This window comes from Rhamphochromis longiceps, unplaced genomic scaffold, assembly GCF_057381845.1.
Source record: "Rhamphochromis longiceps isolate RC_006_pf unplaced genomic scaffold, R_longiceps_female_GT1.1 unmapped_scaffold_4, whole genome shotgun sequence".
NCBI classification, from domain to species: domain Eukaryota; kingdom Metazoa; phylum Chordata; class Actinopteri; order Cichliformes; family Cichlidae; genus Rhamphochromis; species Rhamphochromis longiceps.
Window position 1 is genome coordinate 2029914 of NW_028187224.1, and position 19253 is coordinate 2049166.

Sequence of the window (19253 nt, forward strand, 5' to 3'; positions counted from 1 at the left end):
TTTAACACGTTATTTTATCATATGTTATTTTATTTGTTATTTTATACATTTTATTTTGTGATGTGATGTGAGCGCAGGTGCAACCCAACAGGCCCCAAACGTTCCTGGCAGCAAGTAAAAATGAAATATAAAAATATAGTCCAAACAGGTATGGTGTAATTGTATTATTAGCCATAGTGCTTGGTCTGTTTGTCCTATGTAAATCAATTGCAGTTAGAGGCTACATTAATTTCCTTTCTGTAAGCACTTATTGAAATTATCTGAGCACATTACAAGTACATATTTGCTTACTCTGTATGCTCAAATGTGGCCCGTTATAGCCAACAGAAAAAAAGCGGAGGCCCGAAAAACAGGTGGGGGTCCTCCACCACCACCACTCACAGAGCCTGAGCAGTTGGCCCTCAGCCAAAACAGTGGGCGCCCTGTGGCCGAAGGCATCTCTGCGGGGACATCCTCTGAGTCAATAACCCCGCAAGACACAAGTGCCTACATAGGGGGTAAATCCAAAATAATACATGATGTGCATACATCCTTTCTTCACAGTCACCTTTGCAGTGCTACTCATTCATTTGATAAACTCTTTACCATAATGGATTATTTTGTAGTGAAGTTATTTTCCTACTGATTTTGCCTTCCCTCAGGCTTGGTTGTCTTTGAGAGCATAATGACAATGAAGTGTAAGGTGATTGGTATGTTTGTTAATTGCCATTTGGTCCCTTGTAAGTTATAAGTGACCTGTATAAACCTCATATTCTATCAGTTGATGGTGGTGGTGTACTGCATCTGGTGCAGCCTCCTGTTGAGCCAGACCAACATGCAGTTGTGAGTAATACTCCACAGATTATATGAGTTTACAGTAGAACAGCAATGTTGTTTATTTCTTTACTACAGGAAAATAATGAAGAAACATTGACAGCTGTTACAGAGGAGGAAGCAACAGAGACACTTTATGAGGTGTACATCTTTTAATACTTTGTGTACAGGAAATACAGGCGACCAATAAAGCCAGTTGAACAAAAAATCTGTTTATTCTTCTTTCAACATGTTGAGGTGATGGGTCAAAAGAAATGATTGTGACATATGGTGTCTCTGACTGCACTTCCATCTTGTATGTCCGTGGGAGGGTCAGGATGTTCATGGTTTGGATCACTGCTGATGTTTGGTTCAGAAGGACAATGTTCTCCTCTAATTGTGGCAATGTTGTGAAGAATCACACATGCCACAATAATGTCACATGCCCTTTCTGGGGTGACCCTGAGTCTTTGCAGGCACTGGAACCGGGCCTTAAGCATTCCGATAGTCATTTCAATTCTGGCTCTTGTCCTGCAATGAGCCAGATTATATCGCTGCTGTGGGCCCGGTTCAGGGTCAGGGTAAGGGGTAAGCAAATAGGGTAAACATGGATACCCCCTATCACCAAGCAAGTAGCCAGTGAACTCTCCTAAGACAGAAGGATACACTTCAGTTCAAATGTCCCTGAAGCAATTGGTCTTTATATATTTTAAAGTATTCTCAACTCACCATGTCCAAATTTTGTGCTCAGTGTACATTCACGGAATATTTGTGAGTCATGGACAGAGCCTGGCCACTTGGCTTCCACATTTGTGATAATGTTGGCAGCATCCTATATGATCTTCACAGTGCAGAGAACACAAATTAGCATCCATTACTATGATGAAATAATTTGTTAGTTTGAAATGCTACAGGGAACTATGTACCTGTACATTAATGCTGTGGAAAGACTTCCTGTTCACATAGTCTCCTTCATTTACTAAAGGAGCAATGACTGGAATGTGAGTGCCATCTATACAGCCAATCACGCCTGGGAACCCTGAAAATAAATGTAAAATTTAAGTAGTAGTCCAAGTATCACCACACCATAAATTAAGTTTTGGTCATCCTGATACCTGCAATTTTGTGGCATCCCTCTTTGATGAATCTTGTGGGTCTATGACCGGGGAACACCACAAACGAGTGCAGGAGACGTTTCAGTGCAACTGTAACATTCCTGACTGCCCGACAGACGGTAGCCTTGGAAACGTGCTCAGCGTCACCAATATTATACAGAAAGCTCCCGTTTGCAAAAAAACGAAGTGCAATACAAATAATATGTACAGAACTGAGAGCATGTCCGCGATGTGTCACATGCGTAATATATGGCCTGAGGATGTTATCCAAATAAATTATAGATTGTGCTGAGAAACGGTAACGTTCGCACAGAAAATCATCAGGAAATGATAAAATGTCCAAACGCGCTCTGATCACTCTCTCCCGGCGGAGAGCTCTGCGGAGAATTTGGGCTTCACGATCTACTGGCTCTTCAAGGAAGGGACACGCCATGTCTGACACTTCCTACAGTCAGGTTTCCGACAAAGGGGCGGAGACAGTCAGGGTTAGTTGTAGTAAACCTGCTAGGGGGCAGGTTAGCTTCACGGCGTGTGTCGTCATAGTGACTCACTCAGGCTTCAGCTGAACTCGCTTTGTGAAACCGAAAACCCAGAGTTTTCGTTAACTCAGGGTATACTTACTCAGTTTTTCCACTAAACCGGCTTCCTGAAACAGGGCCCAGGTGTACATGAAAGCAATCCTTTAAGGTTCTCAAAGGCATGTTGGCATTCATCAGACCAGGTAAATGGAACTGATGGACTGGTCAAGGCAGTCAATGGGGCAGCTACTGTTGAGAAGTTCTTACAGAACCGGCGGTAATATCCAGCCATCCCAAGAAAACGACGTAGCTCCCTTCTTGTAGATGGAACTGGAAAGGTTGAAATGGCATGGATCTTTGCATCCACTGGGCATACCTTTCCTCCGCCAACTTGTTGGCCTAGATAGAGGATGGTACCTTTACCAAACTCACACTTGGCCAGGTTCAAAGTCAGCGAGGCAGCTGAGAGGCGTTCAAACACAGCTGACAAAGTAGCAAGATGCTCTGCCCATTTACAGGAATACACAACTATGTCGTCTAGGTACACCCGGCAGTTTGGAACATCACCCAGTACTTTGTTCACAAGCCTCTGAAATGTAGCTGGCGCATTACATAACCCAAATGGCATGACTGTGTACTGGAGGAAACTGTCTGGAGTAACAAAAGCAGATATCTCTGACGCCCTTTTGGTTAAAGGAATCTGCCAGTAACCTTTCAACATATCCAGTTTAGTAATGAATGTGGCAGGTCCGATGTCATCAATGCAATCATCGATGAGGGGCAAGGGGTATGCGTCAGGAACTGTCACCGCATTCACTCTTCGGAAGTCCGTACAGAACCGTGGACTCCCATCAGCTTTAATGTCCAACAAACAAGGAGAACTCCAGGGGCTGCAACTGGGTATGGCAAGTCCATTCCTAATCAGATACTCTACTTCCTTTTTCATGGCCTCCCTTTTGATGGGATTGACCCTATATGCATGCTGTTTAACGGGTGCAGGATTTGTAAGAATAATGTCATGGGATATCAAACTCGTCTGGGTAGGAACATCCCCAAACATACACCGGAACGACACAATCAGGTTCTGGATATCTTTAGCCTGATCAAATGACAGGTGAGACAAATAATGGGGCAAATCTGACAGAATCTCACCATTACTTAGTCTCGTACCTTGTGACGCATCTTTGCGCCGGACCGCGTCCTCCTCACTGCTTTCATTGGCCATCTCTGAAGTTACGCATGCTACAGGAGAGCTAGATGTAGCTTTGGGTGGCGTGAGGGGATCATCCTCGCTCTCTCTCGTAAGATAATGTTTTATCATGTTAACATGGCAGATTCTGGTCTTGCGACGACGATCAGGTGTTTGAACAACATAATTGGTCTCGCTAAGTTTCTTTTCCACAACATATGGTCCCGAAAACTTTGTTCTTAGAGAATAGCCCAGGATTGGTCGCTGATTTGTTTTTGTTTTGTTTTTGAATGTCAGAAATGTATATTTGTGAATGTGGAGATGTTATATTGGTGTCACTGGTAAAAATAAATAATTGAAATGGGTATATATTTGTTTTTTGTTAAGTTGCCTAATAATTATGCACAGTAATAGTCACCTGCACACACAGATATCCCCCTAAAATAGCTCAAATTAAAAACAAACTAAAAACTACTTCCAAAAACATTCAGCTTTGATATTAATGAGTGTTTTGGGTTCATTGAGTACATGGTTGTTGTTCAATAATAAAATTATTCCTCAAAAATACAACTTGCCTAATAATTCTGCACTCCCTGTATGCAAAACAAATTATTGCGCTAGCTTACCCGGTTCCGGTTCTACAGGGATTTAAAGGGTTAACAATAACAATGTATTGAATAATGACTTTAAAAAATAATGTAAAATAGTGTGCAAATACTGATAACAGTGCAAGAGTTTGCAATATAAAAAATAAATGAAAAATGTAAACATCTATGTTTAGTGAACTTTGCAGTGTTGCTCTGTGGTGCAGCTATGACACCTAGCAAAGTTTACACACTTGTCGTGTCCAAATTCATGAGTTGCATCCTCCTGAGGCCGCATTTGTAGACCGATTACGTCACAGCGACGCGCCGAAGGCTGTCCAAATTCATATACTGCTCCGAATGCAGCCGACAAACGAGTCCTCCTTTTCCCCGAATTTGAAGGATGGGTCGGGTGTATCCTTCGTGGCCTACCATATCCCAGAATTCATAGCGCGGCCCAGCCAAACTCCAGTTTCCAACAATGGCGGCCGCTACTAAGTTTTAAAATTACTCCTACTAATTTTTCTGGGTCAGAAAATAAACTTTTAATATATTTTCAGGCGAGAAAGTAGTTGTGTAAACATCAAATATCAGCTCGGTTTATCAAGATATCGCATATTTGCAAAAGTGCTTCGACGTTTTCGGAGACGTCTGCTACCCACCAGCTCGACAGCCAGCCGGGAGCTCGAGGTTACTGATGCGGCCGAGAACGGCACAACTCCCGGCACATCATTTTCAGATCACCGCGGACTTTCGCTACTTGGGTTAAACGTAAGATATAAGTCACTTAGACAACCTAAAAATGTTATTGTTTGGCTTTTTTCAGTGTTTTGTTTGTTCGTGAGTAAATCGGTTTGGCTGAGATTAAAGTTATTAGATTAGATTAGATAAAATAAAAAATAAAATAAAATAAGATAAAATAAAACTGTGTAAAAACCTTGGTTTTTACACAGTTTTATTTTATCTTATTTATTTTATCTTAACGTCAAACAGAAAACTGATTAAACAGAAGTATGAGACAGTTGAGAATTTACGCCAGTGTCCTGTTATACTTTAGATAGCAAGGATCAGACGGCTGAGTTTATTAAACTCCACCGAGACAGCGGTGACGCTAATCAGAAGGCTAGACCGTCCAATTTCACGGCCGTTTACTTCCGGCGTACCCGATCTTCTGAGGACCCGGCCCACGTAGACCGCGAAGGCCAGGTCCTCAGGAGGATGCAGCCCATGAATTTGGACACGACCACTGTGTCTACTTGATCCACGTCTGACTCCGCGAACCCATAATGTTTCCACACCACTGAAGTTTTTTTTTTTTTTTTACCTCTCTTTTCAACCAATGGCAGTCACTCTCCTCTCCAAATAACTTCTGCTTAGCTTTCCGAGCTTCCCTTGGGTCTTCTTAATTGTTGTGATGCGTGTTGGAAATGCAAAGAGGTGCGCTCAATTTGCCACACGGAGCAGCGCGAGAGTAAAGCACGGGGGAGGGGCTAATAATCGGCTCAGTCATTTTTAATGATCGTTGAAAGCCCAGATCGTAATCGTGATTAAAATTCGATTAATTGAGCAGCCTTAGTGTAGAGAATAACATCCTCCCTCCTACTCTTACTCAGGGTCTCATAACACTTATTCCAAAGCCAAACAAAGACTTACTTCTTATTGATAATTGGAGACCCATCTGTCTGCTCAATGATGACTATGAGATTATGGCTTTAGTACTTGCTAACAGAATGAAAGAGTTCTTGGACACAATTATCGATGAGACACAATCAGGCTTTATGAGAAACAGACACCTTTCTAAGAACATGAGACTGGTTTTAGATCTACTTGATTACTCTGATTTGGTATCTGACTATAGCTTCATTCTCTTCCTGGATTTTTAAAAGGCTTTTGATACAATTGAACATCAATTTATTTTCCACTCTTTGGAAAAATTTGGCATTTTTCTGTAAAGCTATCAAAACCTTGTACACGAATGGCAATAGCTCAATTAAAATGATTAAGACTCCACCCCGAGATTTGACCTGTTATACAAGGAATCAGCACAGCTGATAAGGAGCTCATCATCAGCCAGCTAGCTGATGACACCACACTCTTCTTGAAGAATGCAAATCAAATCCGTCCAGCCCTTAGTGTTATTAGTGATTTCTCTGAGGCATGTTAATACTTTTAGCTATTTTATATCCATAAATGTAAGTTTATTAATAAAACACCATATTTCTGCCTTTTTATAAGGATATGAATTGTACATACAATCAATTTCAGACTCAACCAACAAAAAGCCTCTCAGAACAATATTTATATTGTAACAGTTGCTATTGTAATGCAGTGTATCGGCACATGGCGGCGCCTCCTGTCTCACGACTGGTGTCACCCCCTTTTTGTTCTTCTTCGCACTCCTCCTGTAATGGATGCTCCCGTGTGTACGCGGACTAGTGTGCTCTTTAGTAATGTGTGGTAGAGGTAGCACTTTTATTTTTGATATTGTAAATAAATGAGTACTTTTTGGAAAGTCAGAAGCTGTTGCTCATTCGCTATCCACCTGCACACCTCCGCGGCTGGCTTCATCTCCACTGCACGTTACAACTGGCGCCCGAACTTTTTCCCCTTGGACTTCAGACGATTTTTGCATCCCGCCGAGGATTCTTCTCTTCTAGCACGTGAACTGTCTCGGAAATCCCCCCAGTTTTGCGGACGCTCGGACGTTTTCTCCAGCCATGGCCGCAGCCTCAGCTCAGGTGGGACCCGACTAATTTCTGGATACCGTGGTGTGCCGCTGCTCCGCTTGGGAGAAAGAAAAAGAGAGAAGCTGACTCCGCGACGCAAATGGACTCCGTGGATTTGTTATTTGTTGTTGGTTTCGTCTTCTAAGGATTAATTCTTCTGTGGAGAGCCTGGACATGAACATTTCTGCTGGCTTTTCATTCCCCTTTCCCTCTGCTGAGACTGACTGTAGCACATGTAAGTGATAGCTTGGCCGACTACAACCGTTGGTGCTGGTCTTCGGCTCAGTATAACGAAACGACTTAAAACTAATCTTGCATTGAGCTCTAGTGTTGCAGACATGCTATTGTAATAACATGGTTCTGATCACTCCAGTCTAATTTCAGTTGTTGGGCGAAATTTTATATGTGGTTTTTCTAAATTTAATCTTGAACGCATTTTTGCAGTTTTGTCTTTCTAGTCTGACCTAACTGACTCTTTTACTGCTATATCATTAACTGCTCTGTGCCCTGGAGCGGCTTAATTTTTTTGAAATCGCAATGGCACACTGCCCAGACGACTCTGACTCAGACATGGAACTTACCTCGTTACCTATGTGCCAGATAGTTGAAAATGTGACTCCTAGCCTTAGCCAACAAGTGGTGGAGTTAAGAACTGAGGTGAATAAGCTTAGTGATTGTTTACGTGACTCACTGAACATACAGCAGAGTTTACTAAGGCAGTGGGACCAACTCACAACGGGGAACTCTCCCCCTCCTGCAGTCCCACAGTCTCCTGTTTTCCCAATGGCCACATCGACACCTTATGTTCATGTGATGGACAAAACTGAACCCACCAACAGTACCAATCCGTTCCTGCCCAGCAACCCATTTCAACCTACAAATCCTTTCCTCCCATCTCACTCACTTGAACTCAGCAGCACTTCCAGAGTGATTGCGGCAGCTTTACATCACGCAAAGCTGGAGCCTCCTGTGTATGCTGGGGACGGAAAAGTGCAACCTGAGGACTGGTTAAATGCAGTTGGCACATACAAAGCCTCATTGAACCTAACTGATGGGCAATTGCTAAACGAACTGCCACACTTTCTTGCAAAAGAGCCCGGGAAATGGTTCAAGGCACTGAGCTCCCACATCACATCATGGGCTCAATTCTGTCAACTGTTTAAGACAGTTTTTCTGCCCTCCGACAACCAAGAACGCATCCTGAGAGGAATTTTGGATCGTGTTCAGGCTCAGGACGAGCCGCTCCCAACCTTTGTCGCCCACATGTTGAGTGAGTTTGACAAACTGAAGAGCCCCCCACCTGAAAAAGACAGAATTGACCTAATTAGTAAACATGCTCTCGAAAAATACAGAGTTGCCCTGTATGGCGCTAATGTCACTTCTGTAATGGACTTGCTGCTACGCGCTCATGAGCTTCACTCAGTGCTTGGACCACAAAGACCACAGCCTGCTTTATGTAGCAAAGACAACTATAAGCCTGAACCTTACTGCTTCAAATGCTCTCAGCCAGGTTTCACTACACGCACCTGCCCAAACTGTAACACCCAACCTCATTTGCCACAACGAGCCTCGAATACCGCTAGGCATGGCCCAGTCCAGCCATTGCCAGCACCTGGCCCCTCTGACCCTGGCCATGAAAAGGTGGAATTAAGCAGCACCACATCCCAGCCACAATACAGGCAGTCGGGAAACTACAGGGGGGGGGGGGAGGACATTTTACAGAGGCCAACCTTCCCCCAGTTACTAACGGAGCCTCACACGCCCGATTCACTACAGGGTGGACACAGTCTTGGACACTTGGAAGACAATTTTTCACAAGTCCACTGGAATACCCCACTAAGAACGAAAGTGAACTTCAATGCTTCATCTGTGGAGTCTACCCTCGACACGGGTGCTTCCCTCTCGGCTGTACGAACAGATCTCATTCAAGTAAATGACTCTTACCCTAGAAACACAAGTGAGTGGAATGGTCCTGCAGTTAACCTCGCCAATAATGCTCCCTGTATCTCTGTTGGTGTTATTTGGCTCAATATTGGATTCATGAACAAGAACTCTTACCAGCGTTTTGCCATAATACCGTATTTTCACAACCATAAGGCGCAATTAAAAGTCTTAGATTTTCTTCAAAAACTACGGCGCGCCCTATAGCGCAGTGCGCCCTTTGTGTTGTAAGGAGGACGTAGTAGAGAACACCATGAGAACGCTAAAGGGTGAAGTGTGTGCGTTGACTTTATTGCACATACCTGTATAAAAGAACAGGTATGTGCGTTATGCAGGACACCGTTGTTTTAACAACCCTGAAAATGGCAAAGAGACACGCTTACGAAGCACAGTTTAAACTGAAGGCCATCAGCTACGCGGAGGAACATGGAGATCGAGCAGCGGCGAGAGAATTAAAGATTAATGAATCGATGGTTCGCAAATGGAGGAAGCTGGAAAACAAGCTCCGACAGGTCAAGAATACGCAGCTGAGTTTCCGCGGACATAAGGCGATCATCGAGCAAAGAACGAGCGGGAGAAGCGTTTCGACGGTCACCATTCGGCTAAAAGCAGTTTCACTTTCACTTTTTATGAAACGGTGCCATTTTTCCATCCGGACCAGGACTACGGTAGCGCAGCAACTTCCAGCGGATTATAAGGAAAAGCTGGCCATCTTCCGCTCCTACTGCAGCAAACACATCGGCGACAAACACATCCAGCGATGGATGACCGATGGAGACCACAGTTTAACCAAGAGTGGAAGGCAGCGCCGGGCAAGTTACGCCACAATTTGCCAATGGATTGTAGATGCTTGGGCTAACATGTCTGCTGGCACTGTTGTTCGAGCTTTCGCAAAAGCCGGCATCATTTCCGAGGAGCCGCACGGCACGGAAAGTGACTCTGACAGTGAAGAAAGTGAACCTGGCATGTTTGATGGAGATTTAGCGCAGCTGTTCAATTCAGACACAGAGGATGAGGACTTCGATGGGTTTGATTGATGATAAAAATGTGAGTACCAAACTTTGTTTTGCTCCTGCTTTATTTTTAAATACGCACACTTGTATGCTTGTGTGTTGTTGATGATGACGATTACTGGTAATAAAAATGTGAGTAAGGTACCGAACTCAGGTTTGCTCCCGCTTTATTTTTAAATACGCATACGGTACTTGTATGCGCCCTATGATCCAGTGCGCCTTATGTGTGTGTTAAATACAGTAATGGCACACATAACTGAGACTGCGCCTTTTAGCACAGTGCGTCTTATGGTCGTGAAAATACGGTACCAGATTTGTCCTCTCCTTTCATTCTGGGAATGGATTTTATGGCAAGAGCTTCTGTTTCTATTCACATTCCCACTAGACGAGTCTACATTGAGGACATCCCCTGCCCACTCGCAGACAATGAAGAGGACCTTCAAAATGATTACTCGCATTCACCTGGAACACTGATGTCTTTGGACTTGGTTCGCTCAGACTTAACAGCCAAACTGTCTGAAGCAAGTCTCTCAGAGAACAACAAGGATGCTTTACTAAATCTGCTCAGCAAGTTTAGCTCCTTGTTTGATGGTCAACTTGGTCGAACGGCTCTCACTGAGCACGCCATAGAGACTGGCAATGCAACACCTGTCAAACTCCCACCCTATCGCACGTCACCTGCTAAGAAACGTGTGATTGAAGAACAAGTGCAATAAATGTTGAAGGACAACATCAATGAACCTTCCACAAGCCCTTGGGCAGCTCCTGTAGTCATTGTAAATAGAGCGGCCACGGAACCAAGGTTTTGTGTGGACTTTTTGTGTGGACTGCCTCGTGTAGATGAGTCTTTGGACTTTCTGGCAAGAGGAAAGTTTGTCTCGACATTGGACTTAGCGCGAGGCTATTGGCAGGTTGCTGTAGCAGAGGACTCGAAGCCTAAAACTGCCTTCATCTCTCACTGCGGTCTCTTCCAGTTTCGGGTGCTGCCCTTTCGGCTCTGCAACGCACCTGCAACTTTTCAGAGACTCATGAACTCTGTGCTTGCTGGCCTCATTTACAAAACGTGCGCAGTCTACCTGGATGACATTGTTATCGCCTCACCTACCTTTGAACAGCACTTAGTGGATCTTGAGGAGGTGCTGGGCAGACTCCAGGCTGCTGGCTTGTCATTGAAGCTCAAAAAGTGCCAATTCTGCCTCGATGAATTCACCTTTCTCGGGTACTGCATCACATCATCAGGTGTTAAGCCCGATCCGGACAAAGTAAAGGCGGTTAAGGAGTTTGATACCCAACCTCAGTGAAACACGTCCGTCAGTTCCTTGGCTTGACTGGCTATTATCGACGCTTCATTCAGAATTATGCCCGCCATGCCGAACCTCTTCACGCCATCACCAGAAAGGACAATGCTTTCCACTGGGACGACAGCTGTCGAAGGGCCATGGACAATTTGAAGGATCATGTCACATCAGCCCTGATCCTGTCATTTCCAGACTTCAACCGTCCCTTTTCCATTCACGCCGATGCATGTGACATTGGTCTTGGGGCAGTGTTGATGCAAAAGGATGACAAGGGTCGTGAGTACGTTGTGGCTTTTGCTAGTCGCTCCCTTCACAAAGCTGAACTCCCCTACTGCACTTCAGAGAAGGAGTGCCTCGCTGTGATATGGGCTCTGGAACACTTCCGCCCATATGTTGAAGGTGTTCATGTTACTATCTTCACTGACCACAACAGTCTCAGGTGGCTCATGTCTCGTCAAAACCCAACGGGCCGACTTGCCCGCTGGTCACTTCGTTTGCAGGACTTTGATTTCACAATAGTGCACAAACCTGGTGCACAGAACAAAGTTCCCGACGCACTGTCACGCAACCCTTTGCCTCTGACCTGTGACAGGCCGACTGATCTTTTACCAGATCATGCTGTTATGGGCAGCCTGGACATTCGTACTCTGCCCCCCGTCATTCTGGCTGACCGTTCACAATTCAGACAGCTGCAGTTAGACGATCATGTCACAGGTCCACTCCTCAGAGACATTGAAGCAGACTCTGAACAGCTCGGACAATGCCACCTTGTTACAGTATGTTGTGTATGACTCTCTTTTGTATCACAGAGAACCCAAGTCCACATGTGCTTTGCACCCTTTGAAAGAGCTGAAACTGTTTGCCCCTACTTCCATGAGAGGCACCTTGCTGGACTATTACCATGACCACCCCACAGCAGGTCACTTGGGTGTTTCTAAGACATTGGCTAGACTGCGTTTTAGGTTTTTCTGGCCCAAAATGGCAGCTGATGTGAAACGCTATGTGATTTCATGCTCAGTGTGCCAACTCACCAAGCCAAGTCAGAAAAAAGCAGCCGGTCTTATGGTTCCCATTGTCCCCCAGAAACCCTGGGAGTATGTGGGTGTGGATTTTGTTGGGCCACTTCCCCGCACCCCCACTGGTAATGCTTATTTGATCGTGTTTGTTGACTATTTGACTAAATGGGTTGAAGCCAGTGCTGTCAAAGAAGCTACATCTCAGGTAGCAGCTGGTAAATTCGTCACTGACATTTTTGCTAGGCATGGTACACCCACTTACCTCATTTCTGACAGAGGGTCTCCTTTTGTGAGTGAGCTTTTTGAACATGTTGTTTCTGCCTTAGGCTCAGTGCACAGACTCACTACGGCATATCACCCTCAGACAAATGCTACTGAACGCGTCAACCGGACTCTGAAAACTGCAATCCGCGCTTATGTAGGTGATAAGCACACATCATGGGACAAGTTTCTCCCTCAGATTTGCTTTGCTCTGCGCACCGCCCCCCATGACAGTACAGGTATGACTCCTGCCATGATGCTTTATGGTCGTGAGTTAGACACCCCGCTAGACCTTATCACTCAGCCTTCTACAGCAGGTGTTGATGAACCGGGTGTGCCTTACCCTGAGACTCTGAGAGCCTCCCTGCAGGAAGCTCACGACCACGCCAAAGCAGCTTTGGACTATAGCCATGACAGACAAAAACATTACTATGACTTGAGACATCGACATGCCACGTTTCGTGTTGGTGACCTTGTGAGAGTTAAGACGCACCCCAGGTCAGACGCTCAGTCTAACTTTACTGCTAAACTTGTACCACTGTTTCAGGGACCATTGTGTGTATCTCAGAGACTCAGTGATATTAATTACAGGCTCACTTGGGTGGACTCCGGTGTGGATGCAGGTGTTTATCATGTTGTGAACATGCAACCGTTCCATACCTGGGACTCTCTCACTTGCCCCATAGTTACGTCTGGCTGGAGCAACAAAAGATGGACTAATGATTTTCACACAACCAGGCTTGATCTGAAGTGAAATGTTCTGGTTAAACCTGTTTGACGCTGTCTTGTTGCATTGCTACTTTGAGTCATGAAATGTAGATGTTTCTGTTTGCTCTACTTAATCCAGTTTTATGGCTCTTTCGTGCGTTAAGGTTCATTCTTGGCATTTACTTAGAAAAAAAAAAAGAACAAAAAAAAAGTGAAAAAAAACTAAGAAAACTGATTTTCCACTGTACATATTCGTCTTATTTTCACCAATTTCATTTTTAAATGGTCTTTTGCCCTGTGTGTGTGCACCAATCTTAGCTGTAACCTATATGTATAGGGTACTGTTAGGTGTGGTGTGTGCTTTTTCAGCTGTGTACGGCTGAGGACAGCCTTTTTCTCACCGGGGGGGGGGGGACTATGTAACAGTTGCTATTGTAATGCAGTGTATCACCACATGGCGGCGCCTCCTGTCTCACGACTGGTGTCACCCCCTTTTTGTTCTTCTTCGCACTCCTCCTGTAATGGATGCTCCCGTGTGTACGCGGACTAGTGTGCTCTTTAGTAATGTGTGGTAGAGGTAGCACTTTTATTTTTGATATTGTAAATAAATGAGTACTTTTTGGAAAGTCAGAAGCTGTTGCTCATTCGCTATCCACCTGCACACCTCCGCGGCTGGCTTCATCTCCACTGCACGTTACAATATGTTGATTTTTTTCGCCTACTCATATCATCATTTTTTTACTCCTGGTTCTGTATGTTCATGTTCTGTTCTTTTGTAAACTTCATCTGTTTGTATGTTGTATACTCATTGTGTTTCAATAAAGTTCGATTTAAAAAAAGGTACGTTCTAAACGAAGCTTCAGACGTCACTGATCACGTGACTCTGGCCAAACGAATCAAGCCTCGACACGGTGCTTCTGAAGCAGCGCGTTGATCTTTCTGACACACGCACCGGAGCGTCAGCTTCAAGTGGACCATCACTACGTCTCACATCTAAAGGTGTCAAGGTAACTTTGAACTGAGTTCAGTCAATCTGGAGTTTTTCCAAGTTTTCTGTTGCTCTCTGTGAGAGAAGAGCATTAAAGGCGGGGCTCTCCAGAGTCCACCAGAGTCCCACCCCCATTCTCTGCGGCCTGCTGGAGCGGGAGGGCTAGTAGGAGGAGTTGGCCGTCCGACTGCGGTCTGGGGTGTGGGGCCTCCCTGCTGCTGCGGAGTCGGGGTGGTCTGCCTCTCCCCACCGCAGGGAAAAGGGTAACACCACCTGGGTCTGGGTGCAATTCCCCCCTCCAGGGGCAAGGGTACCTAGACCCGGTTTGTAGAGTACGCTTGGGGAGTGTGATTGTGTGTACAGCGTCTCTTTATGTCTGTCTCCACGTTGGTTGAGTGTGGAGTGAGTGCATATGAGAGCATGAGGGTGGGAATGGATGTTTGTGTCTGTGTGTGCCCGTATGTCTGTGTCTATATGTCAGGTTGGGTATCAGACGCCACCTCTCTGGGGACACCTCAGGCCCTCCAAGGTTTGGAGGCCTATCTCCACCCACCACCACTTCCCCTGCCGGTGGCGGACTCCCTCAGGTGTCGGTGTGTTGGTGGTTCTTTGTGTCTGGGGGTGGGCGTCCGGGTACACACCGGCTCACTCCTTGGCGGCCGCTTGTCGGGGCCTGGGGCCTGGGGCTCGCTCGGGCCCCTTTGGAGGTGGGGTGCCCCCGGCCTCTCGGCCTGGGGCTCGGTCACTCAGGCACAGCTGGGGGCCGGCGGAGCTCACGGGCGCGTCACTGCAACTCCCCCTGACTTCTGCTCCGCGACTGCTGGGCGAGCCCTCATCTGGGACTCTCCTCAGCTCTTACTGGAACAGTGGCGCGGCTGCCCCTCTGTTGGTCTTCCATGGTCTCTTGTGTTCTGGGGGCCTCTGGATGTCTGGAGTTTTGATCTCCTCCATACCTGCTTCACACCCTGGAGGACGGGGCTGTGGCCCCCCCACACTCCCTAGCAGATCATTACATGGAGAAACCTTTGGAATGCAAGCATGCTGATCCACACAGGTATGCACACATGGGTATTCACAGACGCGGACTAAAGCTTTCTTGGCTGCTGCCTCAAAGCACACTGTGCGCTGTCTATCTTGCGTGCTGCACAATATCGTTTATTATTTAGTAAATATTGATATCTATGACTAGCTAGTTTATTGTGATGGTGCTTTGTTTTCTCTATTATTATGTTGCTCTTTGTTGTTTGCTGTCTCCTCTGTTTGTTTTTTTTGTTTGTTTTTTTTTTTCTCCATACAGGTGACCCAGGAGTTCTTTTTTTTTTTCTCTCTCTCTTCCCCCCCCCTTCTCACCGTCTCTTCTCCCCTTTGGTTTTCTTTCTTTCTCTCCCCCTCTTTCTCTCATTCATTCCCCCTGTCCTATTTATTAAAAAAAAAAAAAAAAAAAAAAAAAAAATGACAAAGGATGAACTGAAGCTCTGCCATCACGTAATGTCGCATACTGCTGTTTCTGATGTCATTTTAGAAAAAAAATAAAAAAAATAAATAAAAAAAATAAAATTATCGGTCGTACCCATGCTTCCCCGACGTCATGCCAGCGCATATTGGGAAATTCGTAGGCACCGATCGGTTTTCTATCAGCCATTTGCTGGGAGTAAGGGCGCCCTCCGTTTGCGAGGTGCGCCTGCTGCTGGCGGCACAGGGAGGAGAGGGCAGGGCAGCGGGGAGTCTCTGGCTGGCTGGAGTGGCATCTAATAACCAACTTGCAAAACAAAATAAAAACAACACAACAAACAGATATTATGATACAGACTTATAATCTGCACCGATGTTTTTTCTAAATTCTATAAAGTGAGTGCGAGAGCCCTCGGTGCGCCTGCGCGCTGCTGAAGTCAAAGTAAACTTTATTGTCATCTCCGCTACAGACAGTCCAGCATATAGAGAGACGAGACGACGAGGCTGCAGTTACAGTGGTGCAAGTAAACAAACAATAAATATAAGAAGAGTAAGAAAATAAATCTACACTTTAGGACTCGGGGTAAAGGATCAATAACAATTTAAATTTATAATTTACAGTTTGATGATTTAAAATCTCACACAACCCGTCAAAAGGGGCGGGGCCGGCTGCTTCCAAGTAGAGCACATTTCATTTATAATGATGTAAATCCAAGCCCATCATGGATTCACGATCTGAATCCTGGGTTGTGTGAAATCCCAGAAATCAACCTTAGACAAAGTGAATCTGTGAACTAAGGTGTAGGTCTGTTAGGTTAATTGTGCTGATCCTCGGGTTGGGGGATTTGTGTTTGTACTGGGGCGCAAAATTCAAACCAATGGAAGATGGACAATAAAAGTTCAAAGCCATCAGGTGCTCAGGTTAGAAAAAAGAGAAAAGATGCAGGTAAGCAGACGTGTGATTGGATAATGGCAGCTCATCCTGAACCAATCAGACTAAACTCCAAACAATACATTATGTTACAGATTTTAATATTAATTAGTCATTGTTACTTGTTGATTTGTCCTTTTCTCATTGTGTGACGAATTATGACGACTGTTTGGTAGCTGTTATTGTCTCTCTCTCTCTCTTCATGTGTGTTTCTCTGGTGAAACAATAGTTTTGTGTTAATGTTAGGGCTGCACGATTTTGCATAAAATGAGAATCACGATTTTTTGGCTTAGAATTGAGATCATGATTCTCTCATAACAATAAATAAACATAAAACAACAAATGTCTTACGTTTTGTTGTTGCAGCAAAATGTTGTCCTGCTTGAAATTCCGTCTCCACCGTTGCTCGACGCTGCGTGTACAGAGCAGGTAGCGCAACAATAGAAAAATAGTTGCGGGACGGCACTGTGTAGCGTTTGTCTAGGGTGTTGATCGTTTTCCTAAATCCCTCATTTTGCACAGTGTTGATGGAGCCATATCTTTGGTCAGGTGATAAGTGATAGCCTCCGTAATGTCTTTGTGCCTGCGGGAGTTCGACGTGTATAGGGAAGCGCTGTATAAGGTTCCCATTATTGATGTTTGGGTGGTTGACCGGGACGGATTTTCTCCTGTCACTTTCTCGTCATCCCTGACGTGCTCTCCGTTGTTTTTTCCCTGCTAATTTTAGCATCACACGGCACAGCTTCTGTATCACGTGGTATAAGGCTCCGCCCTTGTCATCTGTTGAGCAGGAAGAGTGAGCGCTTGTTTTCATGCAGAGTACGTCCCGGATCAAAATGTGAAGTTTTTCAAATCACAACTTCTTTAGTTAATATCATTTCAGTCTCAGACAATCTCGTTTCTCTTACAGAGGTTGAATGCAACTTCTGCGGATGGCGGTACCACACAGTGTGCGTGGACTTCCCCTGCACAGAAGGCAACTACAAATGCTGTGAATGCTAAATAAAAAGAAAAAAATGATCCCTGTTGTCTTTGCTTGATGATTGGTTTGAGTCTTGACAATCCACATTGCTGGCGTTGCATCTTTCAATGCCAGCAATGGCAGGTATCAGTGCTCAAACCTTTTGTGTTTGTTTTCAACAAGTTGCCCACCTCGGGAAACAAACATGTGTTCTTTTACTTGTCAGATGAACATATGAGACACTTTGACTCTTCAGTGCAGTGTGGAGCCTAACAAAGATCTGTTTTGTGTCCCAGCTGATCAGCAGGAGGAGGAGAGTCTGACGGAGCAGCAGAGGAACATTTTCAGCTACTTGGACTCAGCTCAGCCACTACAGAGGAAACAATGAGCTCAACACAGAAGGTGACAGACAGAGCAGGACCATATGACCAAAGATATTTATCACCATATACATTTGAACATTTGCCATAACGATGTAGCTGACGATAGAATTGACACCAGACAAAATACTTTACAGCTGCACAACTTTATTAAAAACCCATCAATGTATTTTCACTGAAACAAGCAGCTGTTGTTTATGTGCATTAAAGTTATATAAAAATGTAACAGTGCAAATGCAAATTCCTCGCTGACAGTTTAACCAAAAGGCGTTTCCAGTGGAAACTGGCCGACACATCCTGAGCATAACCATGTATAATATCCACTAAACTTCAGAAGAGGTTATACAGTCGTGGCCAAAAGGTTTGAGAATTGCATAAATATTGGAACCTGGAGAAGTTGCTGCTTAAGTTTTCATAATACAGATTTGTACTTTATTTCAAATTGAACCTTTAAAGGGGCATTTCTGGACTTTTAAAGACCAGTATGTTCCTATAGACCAAATATTTAAAGACCAAAAATGTTCTTCTCTCTTCTCTCTCCTTGTTCTCTCTCTATTTCTGAGAGTGTATCATGTAACACTATAGATCAACTTAGCTCAGAATATATAAAGCATATAAACAGTTACAGCAATATGATGCAACAAACACAGCAGCTACTGATCCAAAATACTCAAAGCTTCATAGAACTGAAACCAACATTTATTTTTAGCTCCATCCTGCTGCTGATACAGACTTTAGGTTTCTGAACATTAAACTTGTTGCTGCCTTTCATAGTGTGTAACTTGAAGGCCCTGAGTACTTTCTCCCACACTGAAAACACTGGGATGATCACATTATTTGAACATTACCTAATAAGACTGATTCAGCACAGACAGTTATGTTAAACTTTCCTAGCAGTCCTTCACAAACAGGGAACAGTCTGTCTATTGTCTCCATCTGTCAGCTGCTGCTGGCTCTTCCTCCTCATCTTCCTCACACACTGCTGAGTTTGTCCTGGTGGATCATCAGGGGTGCAAAGCCTCACAGATGATGTGCAGCAGTGGCTCCCTCAGTCTGTCCTCACTCTGGACACTTGCAGTCGTCACACATGGAAATCAAATGTGTGATAAGCTGCAGGATTCAAACACAAGTGTAACTTATAAACACATGTTCATACTTTTATTCCACAATCAGAGAGAAAGAAACAGAGAGAGAGTGCAGGACAGACAGACAGGTGACAGTCTCAGGTGTACACACTGCTACACAACAGCACCAGAGAAGCAGGATTTAGTGTTTGTGTTATTACGAGTGTAAACAAGAAGAGTTCCAGATGGTGCAGTGGACACATGTGTGACTGCTGTGATTAAAGCATCTTTCTTTCAGCTTAACGAGTGAACCGTC

General features: G+C 44.8%; 2 protein-coding genes across 5 annotated transcripts in view; both read left to right on the top strand.

Annotated features, from left to right (window-relative positions):
- Positions 1–19253, top strand: part of LOC146640654 (uncharacterized) — a 42697-nt gene that overhangs the window by 14424 nt on the left and 9020 nt on the right. Inside the window, exons 2-4 of one of the 4 annotated variants that reach the window (XM_085399934.1) lie at positions 17260–17351; positions 17443–17508; positions 17790–17895. In XM_085399934.1, coding sequence (XP_085256060.1) covers positions 17878–17895 — 18 coding nt within the window. In that variant the 5' untranslated portion in view covers positions 17260–17351; positions 17443–17508; positions 17790–17877. Of the gene's footprint in view, positions 1–77; positions 498–13580; positions 14169–17259; positions 17352–17442; positions 17509–17789; positions 17896–19253 lie in introns of those variants that run through there. The other 3 variants (XM_085399936.1, XM_085399933.1, XM_085399935.1) reach the window with 3 other exon arrangements.
- Positions 6016–19253, top strand: part of LOC146640656 (uncharacterized) — a 35868-nt gene continuing 22630 nt past the window's right edge. The window contains exon 1 of the mRNA XM_085399992.1: positions 6016–9912. Within this exon, the coding sequence (XP_085256118.1) occupies positions 7462–9072 (1611 nt within the window). The 5' untranslated portion in view covers positions 6016–7461 and the 3' untranslated portion in view covers positions 9073–9912. The remainder of the gene's footprint in view (positions 9913–19253) is intronic.